General features: G+C 38.4%; 1 protein-coding gene across 1 annotated transcript in view; it reads right to left on the bottom strand.

The window, feature by feature from the left end:
- The window catches only part of LRMDA (leucine rich melanocyte differentiation associated), a 605897-nt gene extending 595730 nt beyond the window's left edge, over positions 1–10167 (bottom strand). Inside the window, exons 1-2 of the mRNA XM_054276517.1 lie at positions 10093–10167; positions 6079–6179 (exon numbers count right to left, since the gene is read on the bottom strand). Of these exons, the coding sequence (XP_054132492.1) occupies positions 6079–6179; positions 10093–10122 (131 nt within the window). The 5' untranslated portion in view covers positions 10123–10167. The remainder of the gene's footprint in view (positions 1–6078; positions 6180–10092) is intronic.
- Positions 10168–22185: the final 12018 nt, after the last annotated feature.

Here is a 22185-nt window from a genome sequence, read left to right as displayed (position 1 = left end):
TATAAATCATCTTGAAACAAAACAGGCAATTATAATGTGCACAAATGTTATGATATTATGCATCCCTACTGGTCCAGTGGTTTAAATTATTGAAACTGATGGTTGAACAAGGGCATACTGTTTCAACACACTTAGATTCCTTGAACAATTCTTCCCCCAGATATCCAGTGCTCTGCAGATCTCTGACATCAATAGACAGATAGATAAATGTTTCTTAGATAATTCAGGCAACATCTAAGGGGATTAAAATATATGTCCAAAATTTCTCAAGCAATATCTTTTCTAAAGAATCACATAGGCTTTTCTCCTTTCAATAGTGGAAGAAGCATCTAAAATTAAAGTAAGTACATACATCTTCCTTCAAAGCATTCAGTGAGGACCAAGCAGCTCCTTTCTCCTTGTAACCACTACCCCATATTTCAACCCTCTTCACCTCAGTGTAGGGGAAGCAGCAGTGAGAGCCACAAGACAGAATCATTTCAAAACACAATCAGCTATTTGTAAACACTCTTTCCTGCAGAAAATCTGCAACTGTTAGTTGCAGGAAAAAGCAGCACGTAAGGTAAATCAATTAGCTTGCTAATTTCTCACCCTCATTCATTTAGCTCTGCACTGTATTTGTCGTAATTGACTATAATTATGTTAATTACCAACTCCAGCATAATTACTATATTTATTGTCATTGAGCACACTATGTACCCAAAGCAAAGCTGGCATTTGTTGGGCATCAAAAAAATAAATAAATAAAACCACACAACTGTCGGGAGGGGTTTCTCTGAAAACTGGCTGATATACCTTCAGCAAATGAAAGGGCAAAAGAGATTTCATGCAATGCTAGTTTGAAAGCATCAGTTCATTAAGGATATTAATTTTCTGATAACTACACATTTAAGCATGACACACTGGAGCAGTATCTACAGGATTTAGCAATTATTAATGCGTGACAGTTTCAAATGCTAAGTGAATCAATTAAACAGCAGCATTCACAATTTGAGAAGAGATAACTGCTTCATAACTGCCTAAGACTACAATTTTCACATGACAAAAAAGGGCCATTCAGGCTCCTTCAAAACCTGACAGGTCAAGAAAGAAGTTTGAAACAAAAGCACCTTATAACCATCATCTCTCCTCTTTACTTGTCAGATCAACTTTGCTAGTGTCTCCGCTGAAATGGCATCACCATGCCAGCTGCCACAAGGTGATTTTTCATGTCTTGTCAAAGAAATCTTTTATTCTATTTGCTCTGCATTAACATGTTACATTTATTGATCAAGCCCTTTCTGCAGCCACAGCAGGGCACTGTGCTCTTATGCCTAAGGGGGCTTTGATGTCCTGGTGACATTCTAGACCGAATAATGCACATACTAAATGGATTTAATGCAGAAATGTGTTTGTGCATGACAGCTACATTAATAACAGCCCCTCATACTGATAAATATGCAATTGCTACGATTAAGAGTTACCCAATTATGGTGAAAATATTTTTCTACCTTATAAATAAAACCATCAAAAAGTTTTAACAATAGTGCATTTCCTTCAACATTTTAAAGTGCTATAAAGATGAGTCTAAAGGCTTTAAAAATATGTCATGCTTTGTTTTGAATTCTGGCTTTTATTTCCATCTCTCTTTTGTTGTTCATCTTCCTGTTCTGCATGTCTTATTGCTGCACAGACCAGGAAGGTGGTTAAAAAAAAAAAAGCCTTTCTTTCACATGCTCAACTTACAAAGAGGAACATGCCCTGTGAAAACTGAAGCCCATTTTCAGGCTGCCACTTGCATATTCCCCCAGGCTAAAAAAACAGGAGGCAGAAGAGAGAAAGAACAATAATACCTAGTCCACAGAGAAGATATTACAAAGCCTCAGCCTCACAAAAGTCATGGAGGAACATTCCAGACTAGGACTGAAGTTCAAGGGAATGTTTTCATTCGTGCACCTTCTTCATCACACAGTGGAAATTATGCACAAGCACATACTGTGCAAATTATTCAGGCTCCTAGCAGAAATAATCTGCACCCTAGAGAGAAGGAAGAGATATTTGTATCTCCATGAGCACAATTATTGGATTAATCCTTCCTCATTGGCCAAGATTAAAGATTCACTCTCCCTTTCACCTCATAGCTTAGACCGAGAAGTCTCTCTAAGAAAAAGGAAAACAACTCACATGTTTAAAACTACTGAGGACAAAATCACAAGATGGACTTCTCAGTGAATTGAACTATAGATGTTATTTATAAAAGCATGGCACCTGTTTGTACAAAACCACTGACATCTGTTATTCAAGCACTGGAGTGCATTTAGCCTTCAATGTGAAAGGAAAAAATTTGAACACATTCATCTAGGACAAGTGAAAAAAAGCTTTGAACAAATTGTGGGTTGTTTGGGTTTTTTTTCTTCCCACAAGATAGCAAGATGCATCTAAACTAAAATCTTTGTATTTCGCCCAAATCTCTACCCCCTACCGCTACTACATCCTTCTTACACACTTACTTTCCTTCCTTCACCAGTGATTACTACTTACCTTGTTCTTGTTTTAGTGAAATCTTCAATTTTCCAGGATCAAAAATAGTTTTTCATTCCACTTTGAAATCCTTTACAAAGTCTCCAGGTAACACTAACCCTCACACATCAGTGTCTCCTCTTCCCATGCTCTGTGCCTTCACAAAATGAGAACTGGGAAATGTTTTCCACCTATTATGAAAGGACCCTGTTACTAGGGAAGGCTATCAAATACAGTTGCCATGAGAAGTTCAGGAGCAGATATCCAAAGCAAAATATCTCTGCTGCTGAAACATGCCTTCTTGAAAATACACAGTGTAAATAGTTCATTTCTAGAATAGATGAAATTCACTATGAAATCAAAAGAGCTGCTACAACTCAGGCTGTACCACACCAATAAAGCTGCAGAATCACAGCATAATTTAGGTTGGAAGGAGCATCTAGAGATCATCTACTCCAAATCCCTGCTCAGAAAAGGGGGATTTCAAAATTTAGATCAGGTTGCTTGGAGTTATGTCCAGTTGCATTTTAAATATCAGCCAGGGTGGAGATTCCAGAGCCTCCCTAAGCACCTCTTCCACTCAACCTTCCCGGAGGTGGCTGGAAATTCCCTTGCTGCAGCTGTGACAACTGCCTCTTGTTCTTTTGCTGTGCATTTGACAAGATTTTGGCTCCATCTTCTTCACAACCCTCTCTTGGCCCCAAAAGGAAACAAAAGATATTAGAAAGTATTCAAACAAAATCAATGTAATGAAAACAGCATGAGAAGAAATAAGTCACAAGTGGACTACAGTTGTCTGGGATTGAAGGATTTCCACCAGCCAGAGACATAAGCAGGAGGCAATCCAGTGGCACCACATCCTGCCAATTAAGTACACACACATTTTTCTCTTTGCCTCACACACAGCAAATTGCTGTTACTCCTCCTCTTTCCCAAAATTCCCATTTAAGTTCCCTTGTACCTTTCACCTCTTTCTTTCCTTTCCCTCCCAGGGAAAAGGGGAGATGTGTAACCACTGCAACTGGTAGCAGTCACTTTGAGGAGAGACACTAGCTCTTGGAAAAAGGCAAACAAGAAAGACAGAAAAGCAACTGTTTGTGATTATGTATCAAGTGCTGATATTAGATATAGCACAACTGATGCAAAGATAATTAAACATCTACGCGGCCCCTAAATTTTAAAAAAGAGGAAGGGGCCCTAGTCTGGGAAGAACTCTGAAGTCAGAAAAAAAAAAAACAGTGAAAAATGTACACTTTCCTCTGTATTAAACTGCCAGTTTAAAAGAACTAATGACAACCCTCCCCTCCTCTGTTATATGGACACACCCCAGGCAAAAAGAAAATAACCAGGGAAATCTTTGTAACAAAACCATCACATGTAAGAACATTTGGTTTTCTTTTTTCTTTTCAAAAAACACACAAACTCTCATCCAATAATAAATCAAATTATAATGAAAGCTAACATCTTTACTGCAAATAACTACAGTGCTAGCAAAACACAGTATTCTCTTCATCTTTTCCTCTATTTGGTCACCCTTGGTCTTCTTCATTCAACTCGCACTTTTACCAAGGGACACCAGGAGACAGTAAGTTATACTAAAAAAATCAAACTCCTTTCTAAATCAACATTAATTGTAGGGATTGTTTCCCCACTGAAAACAACAGGCTAAACTCCTCAAATTAAGCATTTACTGCTAAAAATCATAAAACTCGTCACTATACTACAACATTGTTAGATTTTTAAGTAATAACACTTGTTTAAAGAAGATGTCACTGCTTACACTTGCTTCAACAGCTGCCCAAGACATTACTCTATATTCACATTCATTTAAGGTTATGGCATTTATTCTGTATCTTTTCTGACTTTCTCAATAATATGCAGGTACAGGGCTAATATATAAATGCAGACCAGTGTGAACAGCTACTGCACCATAAATACTTCACAGCTACTGCACCATAAATACTTCACTCTTAGTTTCCATACGCTTAATAAACCTAAGCACTACTCAAAATGAGAAATCCTTACTGCTCTCATCCCATTTAGTATTACCTTCCCAAAGGGAAAAAAAAAAAATCCACTTCTCCCCTTTCCCAAATCTGATTTCCGGTCTTAAAATACTTTTATAGATTTACAACTACAACTTCTCCTACATCAAAAGCTGATTGTTCTTCCACAAACCTCAATAAAACCAAATTATATCCCTTCTGAAAAACAAGCTAAGTGTTTTTGAGTAGAGAAGAAAAGAAGGAAAGAAAACACAAATTTCAGAAATACATCACCAATTGTGCTCTCTATGAAAATATGATCAGGGTTTTAAAGTGGTACTTTACACCCAAATTTAGTGTTATTATTTTACTTTATGAGATGAAACAAAATCAGAGAATTGCTCTTCAAATCATGCATTAACTGAAAGAGACAAACACCTTTTTTTCCCAGAAACATAAAGAAGGAGCAGTCTTGTCAACATGCTAAATCTTAATATAAATACAGACCCTTGAATTACCTTCAGGACAAAATAAAAAAAAATTACCATTTGATCCCATCCCCCAGCAAAATTCTCTTTTCTGATTACAATATCCAATAATACAGAGTCACAGTATAAGACAGCAACAATCCACAGATTTAGTGTCTCCTTTGCTCAGCTACCTCTTACATGTATGATTCAGTCTTTCAGAGTTGACAAAGGCTCAGAAGAATATTTATGAGTGTTAAGTAAGTTAAAATCAATGGTTGTTTCTTCTAGGAAAACAAGGCATCAGCACACAACTTTCTGTATTACTCTTCACAAGCAGACAAGCTTACCCCCAGTAAAATAAAAGGAAAATGAGTCCAACCCTACCTCCACAAACCTATTTTTTTATCAAGCAGACAACTGCACTCAAATTCTTCCTCCATACTTACCCACATTTTTCAGCGTGAAATATACTCTGCTGCACCTCAGCAGGCTCTCTTATAAGGATTAAATGAAATGGGATGCTGTAGTAGCTTACAGCAATACTACAGAATCCTAAACCAATCCATATATTAAAATACTTAAAAGGAATTACAAATTCGAACTGTGCTTAGCTTTAGCACTTAACTACACAGATGCACAAAAATAAAATCATAGAACAAAACGCATCATCTGGGAAAAGAGCATTATAAAGCATATATAGTAATAACCAGAAATCCATAAGTAAATTTTTTAGAAAGGGAGAGAAGTACATACTTACTTGTGTTTTGGTTAAGGAAAAATCACTTTTGATCCCATTCTTCACTTCTTCAGGTAACAATGTTTATTTTCCAATTTAAGTAGAGGACAAAACATAAGCTTCTCAATGGGCATCATTTATGTTAACACATATTACTTTTCCAGACTTACCTGGTTATTTGTGCTCCAAGTGTGGGAGAAAAGGAGACAAACATTACCGATAAAACAGTGTCATCCACTTGACAACATTTAAATGTACCCAATGTACATTTTTTACATTACTTTACATTACCCAATGTACATTTTTACATTACTTTGAAAAAAACCCCAGTCTATTTTAGGAGTTGGAATTCCACATTGCACTTGAAAAACTATATATTGCCACATACCTTAGCAAGTTGAAGCTAAGATCTAGCCTTTTTGCCATGTGTCCATATTTTCTTCCTAGGAATTCTGGAATTTCTTCACAGTCCTGACTAATGTAGGACACCTGAGAAAGAGAAGCAACAGGGAAACATTTAATCAGTAGATTTGGGTCCCTGTCCAGATTTTGTCTCATTGATAAAATGATAACATGCAACGAATTGGCATTACAGCTTTAAACTACATAAATTTTACAGCTATAAAATCTATCACACAAACTCATTTTCCCATTGATACCATCTACTTAATATTTATCATATCTATAGTCTTTATGCATGTTTTGTCTCCTTCCAGTAAAAATACTTCAATTAAATGTATCACATTTCTTCTATTTCACTGTTAATACTTTGATCTAATGTTACTTCACATTACCATTCTGGCATGCTCCAGAAGAAATTTTTTTGAAGGACCAGAAGCCATCCAAAGGATCTTCCAGTTTGGCCCTTCACATACAACAAACAAAGGTTGTTTTCTAAATTTAGGTGCAGAAATACCTCAGCAGTGTACGGTCAATCCATTCTAACCATTCCTTGAGAAGATTATTACTCCCAGTAGCACGCTAGGGACAGAGCAAGAGGGCTGCCCATGTCCATGAAAATGGAGCATGCAGCTTCTTTTCAGACAGTCACAGAAGTCTGAAAGATTTCTGGCTTCTCATTACCTTCACATACGTGTACTCTTTTTCATACCAGCCCATCTAACCCATCTTCAGCAAACACAGGAAGAATTAGTGGTAGCACAAAACCAGTCTACTCAGATTCCGTTTGGTTTCATTTGTTTTTAGTCAGGATGAAGTGAGTGACAATATTTCCAGAAGAACACAAAAAGTAAAGCAGCTAAACTTTTTCTATCATTTCTGCTATACCGTTTTAGAAGTCATTGGTTTGATTTCCCACAATCAAGAAGAAATCTCACAAAGTTTTTCAAAACTATTGACAAGAATTCTACACATCTATATTGGCTTATCCTTTCTGTGTTCAAAATACTGACATTTCAGATTTTGTGCTGCAGAAATGCTAGTTTCCCTTAATGACCAACTAGCAAGTTAAGCACCATGTTAGACCACTATCTATATAACACTATTATTATCCATTTGTTTAATTATAAAGTCAATTTCAATACCATATTCCGCTAGTGTAAAATACAGTGGATGAAAAATATGCAAAAAAAATCCATCAAAGTTGTTTTGATAGTATTCCACCTTCTGTTAAAACAGAGACTCCTCTGCAGAGCAGACTGACAGTATGTACTTCTGCAAGTCATCCTGATCTCCTACGCTCTAAAAATTATTGCATCTGATAATACTATATGGCATGCCATTTAATTCATTTTGTTCAATAACTTCAACAGATAAAGCTGACAACAGTGAAATAATTTTTATGAGCAGAAAACAGGTAGCTTGAAGCTCAGTTTAACAACTTCTTCCCCTTGTTAAATCAGACCTGCTCTTGCAATATATTCTGGCACCAGAACATACACACAACTTGAGCAAATATAAGAACAAAAGGGAAAGGAACTGTTTTGGGTAGTTGGCATCCTAATGGTTTCTATATAAGAGAAAATGCTTTACAGAATTTATTGAATTAAACATGTTGAGGTTTTCTTCCAGTTTACATCTAAGATAATCACAACGTGTTTTACAACATACACAAAGGTATGCACAAAAGAACTGCATCATTCTTCACTGAATTGTAGATTTCTTTAAACTAATGCGTGCAAACCCTTTGAAAGACATCACATTAACAGCTTAACACTTTGGATTAAGCATTTGGTTCAATGTAACGGGTTGAAACAGAAATAACTAAAATATGCTGCCTATTAACACTGGGAGGACAAGAATGTCTTGAGGAGCTACAAATACAGCAAGAGCACAGACCCTCATTTGGCTTTTCACCCAGGGAGGAGTGGCTGAGAAGGAGCAGGGGACTCTGGCCTGCCACACACGGCTTCAGAAACTTACCTGGCCATCAAAGCCCTCTCCATGAGAATAGAAGTTGAAGAAAAGGATTCATACAAATGTCATTTAGAGCACACAGGAGACAAAATACATAAAATGTTTCAAAGGTTCAGCCTTTGAACAGTTATAATATGTAAATATATTTACACAACTGGTGCAAACACATTATTCACACGCATATCTGCAGATGACATATTGTTATCATGGCCTCTCAATGCTGAGGCCTTGTAAAGGCATTTCACTTCCACAGAGTCCACTTCAGCACACTCATAGTACAATGCTAATATAAAACGAGACGTCTGTAGACAGAAGAAATGAGAATATTTCTTCATTTTCATTGTTTCACTTCAAAATAATTTACTGAGGAAACAATAAAATGTACATAACTCAGTATTCTTCCTTTTGCTTCCTCTTCAAATACCCTCAACATGACTATGAGCTTCCAAGTACATATCCAGAGACGTCACCACTGAGAGATGAGAGCAAGCATCCTTTTCCCAAGACTCCAGCTCGTTGGCTGCAAGGCACATCAGTAATAGCAGATTTCTTAGGTTTTTCTATACCAGTCACAGACCATCACACAGTATTAAAAACTGGATGCAGAGGTTTCTGTGACCTAATTCTCTAAGATATAGTGGAGGTTGGTCACAGTCAGTCATTACTGGTGGCCTACTCAATACCCCACCAAAATGTTCAGTTTCCCACAAAGGCCAGCATCAAATAGGCTATGGAGGCCTGAGATATTCTTGCAGACCCTTCAACACACTGTATGCAATTCATGAAAAAGACATGTTGTTACAAAATATTCAAAACATAAGTTAACTATCAATAGCAGTTGCACCTCTCTTCTGCTTTAGTTTCAGAGGGTATCACCATTTAGTCTCTGTGATCATTCTACAAGGATACTGTAATCTTAATAACCCATAGAGCAACGTCTTTATGAAGGAATGTCACCAAAAAGGTCATGTATGAACTCTCAATACTGCACATTCTCTCCCATTGAAGGGAGCTACATCTGGAGAATATTTCCAGTCAGCTGAGCATTACATTTTACTCTATGCTGTTAGAAGATTGTATGCTGGGAACATAGCCAAATTAAGGGGCTCAAGGCATGCTCAAGGGAAGAAGGCAGTGGGTCACTCAGCGCCAGGGTGCACCACAGAGACCACAGGGACTGTTTCCTGCAGCAGCTTCAAAATTAGCCAATTAATTGCCTTCATATCACACACATATTTACATGAATTCCACACAGAAATAGTGACCAGATTAAAGAAGCAATTAGATGGGCAGCACCCTGGTTTAATGGCAAACAATTTTCAAAAATAAGACAAGCTTCCTCCTCCTTAGGGGAAGAAAAAAGTTCTAACTTTAGTCACAGGTTCATCACTAATGTCATCAACTTTCACAAAGAATTTTTTTCAGTAGTCATACAAGGCGCTGGGTAAAAGTCAGCAGGCTGTGTTAATTTCCCAACTTCTCCTAAACCAAACCGAAACAAACATAAGCGGTTTCAGGAGGAACAACAAACACTTAGCACATTTCACTCCTTCTCCTTCAGCTCGCTCCCGCGGCCCCCCAGCCGGACAGAGCAAGCGCGGTTCGGAGCCGGAGCGCATCCCACTGGGAGCGCGCTGCGCGGGAGCCCCAGGGGCGCGCCCGCCTCACGTCAGCGGCACCGGCAGCGCAGCCCTGCCCTGCCCGGCCCGGAGCGCCGTTATCCGCCGGCGCTGGGAGCGCACCCCCGGCACCGCTCCTCAGCCCCTTCCTGTCGGCGGCCTCGGGACAGCGCTGCGGCGACGGAGGCGATACCTGCGTGGCGTGGCTGGAAACTAAACCGGCCCCGCTGCGGCTGGAAACTAAGCCGGCTCCCACTGAGCGGGAGCGGCACCGGCAGAGAGGCGGGAGCCGGCGCGGAGCGGGAGCAGCCGCTCCCGGTGCTGGGGGCGGGACGCGCCGGCCGGGGCGCGCTGCCTGCGGCAGGTGGGGCCGCGGCCGGCCGGCCTTGCGGGCCGCGGACACCTACCTGCGCTCCGCTCACCACGGCCCCTGCCATGCTGCGGGTGGCCGCGCCGGAGGCTCCGCGGGCTCGGAGACGGGCCGGGCCGCTGCCTGGCAGAGTCAGCTGACGCGGGCGGAAGCGCGGCCGGGCCGGGGGCGGCGGCAGCGCGGAGCTCCCGCCGCCTCCTGCGGCCGGGCCCAGGGCGCAGCCAGGCCCCGGGCGGTGGCAGCGGGAGCTGGCGCGGCCCGAGGGCTGCGTGCCCGGGCACGGTCATCCGTGTCCGGCGGCTGCCTCGGGCCCCGCTGTGACATCCTACCTGGAACATCAGCCCAAAGCGGCACACAGAGACTGCCGTGCCTCGCAGGATCAGCTCGGTTGGAAAAGACCTCTTAGACCATCCAGTGCAACCTACGACCGAACACCACCACGCCAACTTGACCATGGCATAAAGTGGTTCAGTTTTCCTCGTTCACTGTGTTCTTAACACCTCTCGGGACGGTGACTCCACCACCTCTCTGGGCAGCCCATTCTTATACTTAATCCCTTTTTCTATGAAGAAATTCCTCCTAATGTCCAACCTAAATCTCCCCTGGCCCAGCTAGAGGTACATCCTGTTGGCAGCTGCCTGAGAGAAGAGACCGGCCTCCACCTTCCTAAACCCTCCCTTAAGCTGCCCCCACCCTCACTCCAAGCCTTCTCGGGCTAAGCAACCCCAGCTCCCTCAGCTGCTCCTCGTAAGTAAAACTGGTGCTCCAGACCTTCCCCCAGCTTCTCCGCCCTTCCCAGCGCCGGGGCAGCCCCACGTGCTGGGCTGTAGCGGTGCTGGAATAGGCCATGGGAAGAAGTGATGGAAATTGCCAATCTGTGACACTGACAGAAGGATCACACCTTGGATTTCAGTTCCCATAAGGTGCTAGATTACTTAGAACATTATCTGTACTGACTTTCCACGTACTAGGCAGTTCATTAATTTATGGCATAAAGCATAACTTACCTTTAAGGAGATGTATGTCACTGGTAAAGCAACACCTGCAGGAAAAAAATAAAAACCAAAGACATGCTATCTCCAGGAGAGGTCCACATTCTCATAGCAATATTTTTTTGTTTCTAGAACATAGAACAATTTGTGTGGAAACCAGAAATATCTTTGGAATGATCAGAAAACCCTGTCAAATGAGTCTTTCCAGAACAAGAATTTACTAATTAAAATAATGGAATGATAGTAGGTTATCACTGCTCAGGCAGACTAGAGGAGCTACAGGTTTTCTGTAAGAATTTTATATGAGACTTAAAGGTTTCCCAAGCTTGGATCCTAAATCCTATTAGTCATCTACCTACCTCTTCAGCTGCCTAAGCACCTTTAAAAATCTGGCTCATTTTTCCCCTTTCTGCCAATATAGCATAACTCACTCTTGCTGAAAGCGGAGGCACATGCTGTGAGGGGAAATAAGTTTCAGGAGGATATGTATTCCTCACTGCAAACCACCTTCTTGAGTTTATTCAGCAACACAGCAGAAACCCATACTGTACTTGCTGCTCTACCTCTTAGTATCAACAGAATAAATTCTTGGTACAGCTGTGGCACTACAACTTCACTACAGCCATCCCTCCTTCCTCAGTGACTGCTGGACAGGAAACACAGAGCAAATAGCTGAGGAAAAAAATGTTCTTGCTCCCTGTTGTTTTAATGCATTGTGTTAGAAATGTCAATGGGCCAACATGCATAAAAATCAAAATATGGCCAATGAATAAATCACTCCAGTGCTTTGCATGATCTAATTTTCCTTGTATCATGTAAGACAGAAGAATCAAACCCTTCAGCCACAGCAAATAAGCTGATCCTACACTGATGAATAAAAGCTCTGTTTCTCTAAGTTTTCCATCCAGACATACTTGCTAGTTCAGATCATCACTCAGCATGCTTCAAACCATCAGGGCCTTTATTTATCTATTAGATTATATAGTAAACAACATATGCCAAGAAAAACAAGTACTATGTGAACTGTAAATTTAAACAAAGCAATACATTCTCCTCTTTCTATATCTACTTTTTATCTCTCTTTTAGCTGCAAGCATGTGGTTCCCACCAGAATGAACACATACAGCTCAAGTGGCCCACTGCTACAGTATTTGTCGTAGTGGAGTAAATTCAGTTCAATACTACACTCATGTAAAATTGGAATAACTATATTGAAAACAATTTAGCATATCATTATCTGCATTATTAGGATTAATTTTAGTAGAGTGTTAGCTGTCATTTTAGAGATATCTATGAAGAAAAAAATCCCTGCCTAAATAGTTTACAAAATAACCCACACAAATAATAGCAAGTTTGGGGGGTTTTTCCAGCTTCTTACATTGCCAGTTGCATTAACCTGCCATTGATCCTCCTACTTACTAGGCAAGACCTTGTCTAGAAGGAAAAGTTGCAGGTGCAGCTCCCTAAACCAGGTGACTTAAATTGACTTTATCATCTCTTCAATCAGTCGAGCTGAATTTTCTAAATTACAAAAACAACTTAAAGATGTGGCAAACTGTTTTAAGTGCATCAGGCTTATAGTCGTTCTTTTGAAACCAGTTCAACATTTTCTTGTACAGACATGGCCTAGATTGTTACCTGCCATGGATAAATAATAGATCCAAGTCCCATGGTGTGTAACAAAAAGGGAGTGCTACCAACTGCAGCGACAAAATGGGACTATTATACTGTAAAGGAAGGGAAAAACAAAACTCCCTGGATCAGAGGAAAGGAGAAGAGAGATGACTGTCTTACTGTGGTGCTTCCCTAGACTTTGAAAACTTACATCTCAAAAACCCTAATTCTGCTGCCAGTTTCCTACAAGATTATTCGTGAACTTCTCAAACTTTGTAATTTTAGAGTCTGCTTTATTCCCTTATTTCATAAGTACCCGTCACTTGCATGTAATTTTCAAAAGCAATGAAAACTCATAGCTGTCTGCCCCCGAAGGACTATTTTGTAAGATCTAATCTGCAATTGTAACAAAGTTGTAACGTAGTCTCAGGCATATGAGTCAATGTGCTCATTAGTTTGTGCCCCATGTTGTTATGAAGCTGAAATCCATCCCAGTGCAATGTAAATACCAAAGGACTTCTCCAGCTTTGGAGCCAGCTGATCATCAGTGTCACTTGATCACACAGATCCCAGATGAATGTGAGGCAGCCTCTGGGTTTAGGCTGTTCTTCACCTTACCATATGTATTTGTACTTCTGAGCATCTCAAAACATTACCTTGAGTCCTGGCCCAACACAGCCTGCATCATCTGAAGGTTTTATTTAGCTTTGATGGAGCTGCCTATATGAGTAAAGCTTCAAAGGACTAAGTTTGTACTTACAGAATATACAGAATATATTTTTCTGGGGTTCCTCAGAAGATGAAAGTTTTGTGAGGATTCTTTGTAGAGGTTAAAACAGTTTGTGTGACAGTTGGCTATAGCTGACCTTTGAAATGTCTTTTTTTTACAGTGTATTTATATTAAAAAAATATATAAATCACTTGTTTATTTAAATAATCCCTTTCACTGCAGTTAGATGCAGAAGGTGGCACTTCTGTATGGGCCATTCAATAAGATTTCCTAAAATTTTTAACAGAGTATTGCCAAAACTGCTTGATACAGACAAAACCAACATGGACTTTTAAAAATTAGAGGTTTTGAGAAACACTAATGTGCTCAGTACATCTTTTATACACACACATATGTATATATGCTGACCTGTTCTTTGAATAAAGAGCATTATAAGTTCAAAATAATACCTGGAAACCAGCTCCAAACAAGTGTGAAGCAATGTGTTGGAACTATGGCAAGTACCCATCAGATCTGCTTCTTAGAAGTAAGTTCTTCATATAATAACAGAGCTTTGTGCCATTTTAGGAGTCAGTTGCTTAAAATGTGTACTCAGTTACAATCAGGATATCTCATTGACCAACTGATTAAATAATTAGCTAATACAAACCAGTAAATATGACATAGCACCAAGCACCAAATGAATTATGTCATTTCATATAAAGCCTTTGCATACAAGCATTTCCCCATCTCAAATGAACACTGAACATTTATAAGAGGAAATAATAGCAGTCCTGACTTTTTCATTAACTGAAAGTTATACAAATATTTGAGTTAGTCAAAATGGTCTGTTTTCCAGCTTGCAGCGCACTATGCATGTATGCCTCCATGTACACAAATACAATTATCCTATATTTCAGAGTAAGTCAAATAAACTATTGTCTACTTTTAAGAAAACCCACATATATATAATTTCTCCTGACAAAATAGTGTGTTTGAGCAGTTTTCTGAAGCATATAATTTCAGACAAAAAATCTCAGGCAAGTAACAGAATTTTTCCAAATTGACCTTCAGAAAATTTGGTTCACAGTTTATCCATAAAACTTATTTTCTTGATGCTAATAATGAAAATATTGTCTCAAAATATTTGTTAATAAGTATCCACAGCAATATGATATGAATACAAACTAAATCAATTTAGCTGAGAAAGACTGACTGTAGTACAGACATTTTCCTCTGTATTGCCAGAGGAAAATTTTATTCATATGTAGCTTCCCTTACACCTGTTTTTAATCACAAAGAGTTAAACAGGGTGTTTAATGTCCAAACTAATAACTTCAGATGTCTCCCAGGAAACAGCATCACTAGCACTCCCTGCTATGAAACATGCAGGAAAAAGCCCTGACAGAAAAAAAGATAAAGTACAATAAAGTGGAACTTTAGTCCTACAGAAAGAAATACAGTAATGATGATGTCGTTTGCCATTCCTAAGTTGAACAGCTGCAAATTAGGTTTTCTTCTTTCCTATCTCCAAACTACTTCTCATACTGCCACTTATAAGGATATTTAACAGCCAATGATAAACAGGTTAAAGGGATTTGAAAAGCAAGTTCTGCATATGTGTGCAATACACTGGTACACCTTTTTTTGAACAGTACTAGTATGGCAGTGTGATATAGTGCTATAAAAGTTAAGAACATCTGAGTGACATTAAAATGTTGGGGTTTTTTCCAGAAGTATGCCCATGCTGAAGTGTTTGAAACTCTGCAGGATAAATTAGTCCAAAAAAGCAGTCAATGAAAATTGGTTATCTCACACTACTGTAGGCTCATGTAACAACTCTGGGTTTGCTTTCCTACTGTCAACTAATGGCCTTGATTTACATATTTCCATTCTTGTGGAGACTCCTATGAAAAAGATAGGGGGATTAATATTTCTACCTTCATCCAGAGTTTTTGAGTTTTACCCTTTCCTGCTACTCAAGAGCAGAGCGTCCAATCTGATATATTTCCTACTTCTTGCATTTTGGCTCTTTCATTCTCCAGTGTCCCCAAGAAAAACAGAATTATGTCTAAAATCATCTCTGGGATATATTTGGTTATTATTTTCCTATTATATGGCAGAAGTGTGATATGAGCACAGTGAAGCTACATGGCATTGTGAATTAATGCAGCCCATAAGCTCACTCACTGTTTTATTGCAAAGGCACCCTGAAGTTCAACATCTTCTGATGTCTTTGAAAAGCTTCATTTTGTAACATTGTTAGCATTCTTTTAAGGTAAGTTTATGTATATACTTCAAAATGCATTATTCTATAAACTGAGTTTCCAAAACACAGAACATAAAAGCTGTGATGGAAAAAAAAGCCCTTTCATAAAATTTGTGCTCAGTAATCTCATCTCACTTCCAATAAAGGTAATGGCAATTTTTTTGACCAAAATGGTATGACCCAAATATAATTAAAAATCCCTAATGTTACATTATATAGCACACTATAGCTATTAGGCTAAAATTATGTTTAATAAGTTACGTCCTCAACAACTAGGACATAGCAACAATTAATTGTGCAATTTATTTCTTACTTCTCCTAAGATATGCTGTGGTACAGAGCTGTCTTTTAGTGATTTTGGTGTTTGGTTGGTTGGGTTTTATAATATACAGAATTCCGTTTCCTTTAGACTATAGATTAGACAGAGAGTAAATTACCTCACCAGGTAAAATATCACTAAGTTCCTCAATGCTCTGTATTACCAAAAGTTCTGGCATTTTTAATGCATTATTCACACTCTATGCCATGAAAATAGAATTGATAAAATGCAGCATAGAATAGATACATTATTTGTATAAAAACTTATATTTATTATCTGTAGTCATCTGGGGAACTGAAGCTGCACCACCCAGCACCTAGGTCTGACACCCTAACTGTACACAATACTCTGTTTTGCTTTGTCTTTTTTGGTGTAGGTATTACATAACAAAAATTATTATTTCCAGTAAAAAGATGGGCAAGAAACATAAATTCTTTACTCCAAGTAGACAACACTTGCAACAAGAGTTATTCCAAGCTAAAGGGTGAGAATGATTCTGTGTTTGTCCCATCTAGAGTACAGCACACAGAAGAAAGATGCTGACATGAGGCATCCACAAGCCTTGCAGATTATTGCAAGATTTGGACATGTTATCAAAACTAAATGTATAGCACAAACCAAAGATGAGAAATTGTATGTTTCTGTTCCTTATAATTTATGCACTCAATTTTTTTTTTTTCATAAAGCCATCAAAAGGATGCCAGGCTTTTCCTTCTGCCAAGTTTCAAAGTCCTGTTGCTAATCATGCAGGCACAGAACACTTAATAATAAGACCATAAGATTTTTTTTTTTAATTTGAAGGAATTCAGTGAGCTTGGTATGGAAGCTTTTGCTACCACTTCTCTTATAATTATATGTTGCACAAATACACAGAGATTATTTCTTTCTAAGCCTAAAACGACTGACTCAAAACATATTTGAGGTGCTATACTTCCCTACAATCCATTATGTATAGGTGAATTTCAGCTTGGCTGGCTGCACAATCCTGGGAAAGTAAATTGCAATACTCAAGCAACTGTACATCTCTGGGCATTGATGCTTCCTCATAAGAATGCAACAATCAGAACTCGAGGGGAAAAGGGTACTAAAGCTAGAATAAAGTCTAATTTGAGGCCATACAACACTGCAGTTCTATTCTAAGTAACAGATTTGAGGTTCACAGAGGTATCTTCTTCTTACAGATCTCTGTCACAATGTCTGGGGCAGCAACTGTCTGTCACACTGTGCTGGTTTCAAAGACAAAACAAAATTATTGCAGGAAGTGCTTGAATACAAGGGTCAAAAACAAAGGAAGTGGGTGCAGAGGCCAGAGCAGCTTTCGAGCTGCTCTCTCTTGTTCCAGCTGTCTTGGCAGCTCATTGTAGAACTAAATTACCACACTAGCCAGAGGTATTTCGGGGTTTGGGGTTTTTGAGAGGGGTTTATGGGGCCTTTTATTTTTTTGGTGGGATGGGAAAGGCGAGGAGGGGGAGATTTTTGTTTGTTTTACTGAGGATTTGTTTAGTTTTAATTTTTCTCAGAAAGAACTGTATTCACCTGACTACTCCAAGAAGACACATTCTGCATCTTGTTTTGCAAACAACACTGCATAGTACGAGAGAACTATCTATAAATAGGCATATACTATTGAAAATACACATTGGATGGGGCCCTGTGCCCCTAAGAGCCTGTGTCCCTAAAGATGTGTCTTTAGCCCAACAGAAAATTGTATGAACAGGAAGGAGTTCAAGCCAAGGTGTGGGAATACCTGACATTAACAAACAGGTTCCTTCCCTGCTTCTCACGGCCTCATTCTTTAATCTTCCACCTTTGAGCAGGTTCTACCAGCAAACAGCCTTCCACAGAGATAGCAGATACATGATACTCTGCTGAGAAGAGCAATAAGCAGGAATAGAGTCCAATTAGTAATCGACCTCCTACACTTGAATATGGAATAACTTCTGTATTTTAAGTTGCAAATGTTTTTGCTCCCTATTGTTCAGTTCCAAAGCAGTCGCTGGTTTTTGTTATACCTTTTAAGTACAAAAGATTCCCACAGAAATGTATGGAAGTTGCTAACAATTTGGATGGTTAAGAAAGAGCACAGCCCAAACAAAAGCCACCATCCTCTGCAGATTGTTAAACAGCAACTTTTCCCATTACTCACTTATTACTTTCATCCACCCATGCTTCTGGGTGAGGAGGGATAAATATAGCACAGCCAGCATTAATTCTGCATCTGGAGACATCACTAGGAAAAGAACATGCACACACATGATGCAAGAAGGAAGAGCTGAAAGCTAAAGTTCCAGAGGTCTCCACAAGCAATGTATTGTCTATTAAAATAGAGATATACATAAACATGAAAACTACAAGAAACAGGTTTTACACTTCTTGAAACTGTGAGAGAGTACATGGGAAAGCAAAGTGGTTTTGTTTAATTTCACTCTTCCTGAATGGTGACTTCAGTGTTTGATTCCTTTCTTCTACTCTCCTTGCATTAAAATATATACTGAGAAATCCTTCATGCATAATCACCTTTCCTAGGCAAGATGAAGCAGAAAGAGTGACTAATTGTAGATTGTAGATTCTATAGTACCTGCTGGTCCTACAAGACATTTCTGTCTTGGGTTCGCCAGGTTCTCCTGCATCTATCACAATTTAGTCACACAATTTTCAGTTCTTCAAAAACAGAAAAAATCATGAATATGCAAGTGCAAGAACAAAGAAGCCCAGTGCAGGGTAAGGTATTTTCTGCAGTAACTGTTCTTTAACAAGAAAATCGCATTACTGTGAACAGGAAATGCAGGAAACAAAATCCAACTTGTGAGTCAAGCAGTCCTGTGATATAGGGATTAGATTCATTACAACTTTGACAATAGTATTCCACTCCTTCTTTACAAAAAACTGTTTCTAGACCTTCTCACTATCCAAGTGGGAAAATAAAAAGAAAGTAGCTGAGCCAAAGTAATGCATCATTCATTGCAAACAGTGGTCCTCCATAAGTTGTATGTTATGTTTTAGTCTCAATACCATCTGTACAAATAAGAAAAAAAAATAAAAATCTTTTGATAAGCCTTGATTTGGTGAGAAACACAAAAGAAATAGCAGACTAAAACCAAAGAGATTTCCTGTTTATACTGCAGAAATTATTAGAGACAGACCAATACTAAACTTAAGGAAATTCTTGTCCTTATTTTGGAATCCAGCTTTAATTCCATACATATATAAGTATCCAAAAACACGCTGATATTTGGCCATCATGTTGGGGACCTTTTCCACAATCACAAGAGAATGATTCAGAGCTTCAGATTATTAAATGTTCCTCTCCAGTAAAGATGAAAGTGGACTGATAACACTATAGTAGAAGACTGATAACAATATCATATAAAGCTCTCCATGTTCATGTTTCTTGCTGGAATCCCACTCAGATGAGTAAAGCTGCTGTCAGCTGATGGTGTTGGAAAACGTATAGGACTAATTAGGAACAAACCAGTCTGGTTCAAGCAGAGAAATGTCTACATTACAAAATCAAAATAGAAACAGATACCAGTGGACATATTTGCAAAAGAAGGCAATGATTGAATGGATATCAAAAATAAAATCACTTCAAAGTCTCCCAGGGTTTGTCACTGGATCAAAATGGAGATAGCATGAGTTCCACCATGATGGTGTAAGATTTCAGTTTCAAAGCTGACAGTGTAACACATTTTAATGCCATTAACTTGCCATAACCCAAAACCACCAGAGGGTTATGAATTGGGATTTATTTCTAGTAATGATTATACTGGTGAATCTGAGTGACAGAGTCATTCACATGACTCTTTGTGAGTTAGACCACTCTGATACATTTGGGTCGCATGGGGAAGATTCTGTACCTTGGTAAGACAAGGCTTGGTAATAAAAAGTGAAGGCTAAAAGATCTGGTCACAGACGATGCTGTGGTTTAAGACTTAGTCACAACATTATTAAAAAAGACTTCATATCAAGCCATAGAAAAAAGGTTCAAGAAGCTTAAAAAATTATTATTCATAAAACTTTTGCAAATTAATTGTTTTTTCTCTCTGAGGAGAAAAAAAAAGCCTACCACAACAGGCAGGCTTTGTTGATTTAAATTGGAATAATTTTATTTATGTGACAGAACCCAGCAAAAAGGGACCTGTCATAACATATATCATGGATCAGGACAACAAGATAGAGGGATAAAATACAGCACAAAATAATAAAATACGACACAAATTGTGTTCATAAAGAAGTAGACGTAACCAACAAAAACTACTTTATTCTCAGTCCAAAACTCTTGAGAAATATGCACAGTTAATTCTCAGAATAAAAGGAAATCCAGATTAGCCAGCTAAATTTCAATTTCTTCAGAATTTTTCAGTTGACTAAGGCTTCCCCACTGAAACAAGAAAGAAACACCCATTAGGCTGTATTTTATAAGAAGGTTTTGTTTGTAAATAACTTTGAAAGCAATGCTATGCAGTAAGAGAGGCTGGAAAATTTTATGGTCAAAGAACCATGTGTCAAAGATGAGGTTATGCAGCAGCAGTCATGTATGGTTATAAGCAGTGTCCATCAGCTTGTTCCACCTTATGTCAATTCATGAACCTCCTATTAAAATATTTATTGCTATTTCACTAAGATTTTTAGCATTAAAACTTCTTTTTCTTTTCTTGAGGATGTGATACACAGCCAGGAAAGGTCTCACCTGGCATCCCAGCCATGGTACTGAAGCCTTGTAACCCCAAATGCAGCTTGACACACACTTCAGATTCAGCAGCCTGGATACAGCATGTGGAGCTTCCTGTGGAAAATCCCAACCACCTTGGACCTAACAGCTAACTTGGATACTTTTCTCCTCTTTTTTTGATCTTACAGTAAGTTCAAGTCTGACTTAAAAGAAAATTGTTGAAAAAAAAATAAGGTCTTCACAATGTGGAAAAAAAAATCTGGAGAAATAACCTCAAAGGGGCAGCAGCATGATGAGTATTTCTGCTTATTCCAAATTTTAATTCTTATAAAAGCATGGCAGGATGTTAAATACAGTTCTTCCCTACCATTAATTTTTCAAATTTTTCATTATGAAAAAATACATATGTTACTGAAGCTACAGAACTGTCCACACTGTCACAAACAGGAAAAAGTTCTAATTTTAAGGTAACCACAGGTCTGAAAATCTTTTGTTACCTGGAAAGTTTGAGGGTATCTGTTTTATACTAACATTTTAAATTGTTCTGTTAAAGCAGAAGAGCTAAGATCAAAGCCTTCATCAGCTAAACAAGTAAGTGAGCAAAAAAGAAGTCAAGTCCACTGATTTTAGAGATTCTATTTTAAGCTTAATGGCCATTTATATATAATGAATATATATATTTCATCATATTGGCCCATAAACTGACATATTGAAAATAATATTTTCAAATTGTTATCTACAAGGAAATTTATTAACATTCATATTCTCCTTCTAGTGAATGGAAATGCATGTTAATTCTCTTCTACATTTAGGACTTCAAATTGTATTCACTGTACAGTGTATTAATTTGTCTTTCAGTGGAAAGATAAGTAAATGTGTTTGTAAAAATTCTTCATAACGATCAGTTCCTTCTGCTATTTATACTGGTTATGGTAAAATATAAAAAAAATCCTACCTAACACTTCTAAAATGTCATTCACCTGTAAATTTCATGACATTTTACACATATTAATCAATTAAGCCCTACTATACCCATCTAAATTAAGCATTAATATCCCAATTTTACAGTTAGTTACACTGAGGATAGCTTGAAAGGTTGGCTGTCTTGCTAATACCACTCAAGAATGGGGATAAAGCCCACAAGTGATAATCCCTTCTGCATGAGTAATTAAAAATGAAAAGTATTTTCCCTCTTATAGAATGGATAGCATAAAAATAAAATGCAAAATCAATGGACAAAAGTTTGGGCTCTAAGAGGACTTTATCTTTTCTTGTGAAACAAACCATTGCTTTACAAATTCTTGGAGAGAGGTGAACATGTGTGATCAAGAGATTTCTACAGAAGTTCCACAAGATGTGGTCTCAGACCACAGCAAAAAGAGTGGCCCAGAAGTACAGCCCCTACTAAACTCCCCCCACTCCCCCAGCCAGGCTAAGCATCTCACACTGAACACAACTTCCACTTTGCATCATTTGGAGAGGCTTTTTCAACTGATCCCCTTAAAGTAAATCCAGGCTACTTTATGCTTGTTTTAACAACAAAATTGATGTATCC

Source organism: Melozone crissalis, unplaced genomic scaffold, assembly GCF_028551555.1.
Source record: "Melozone crissalis strain CALT ecotype California unplaced genomic scaffold, PUWL_Pcris_2 ptg000019l_1, whole genome shotgun sequence".
Classification (NCBI taxonomy): Eukaryota; Metazoa; Chordata; class Aves; order Passeriformes; family Passerellidae; genus Melozone; species Melozone crissalis.
Note: the sequence above shows the minus strand (reverse complement) of the source record. Positions and strands in the feature narration are given on the sequence as shown.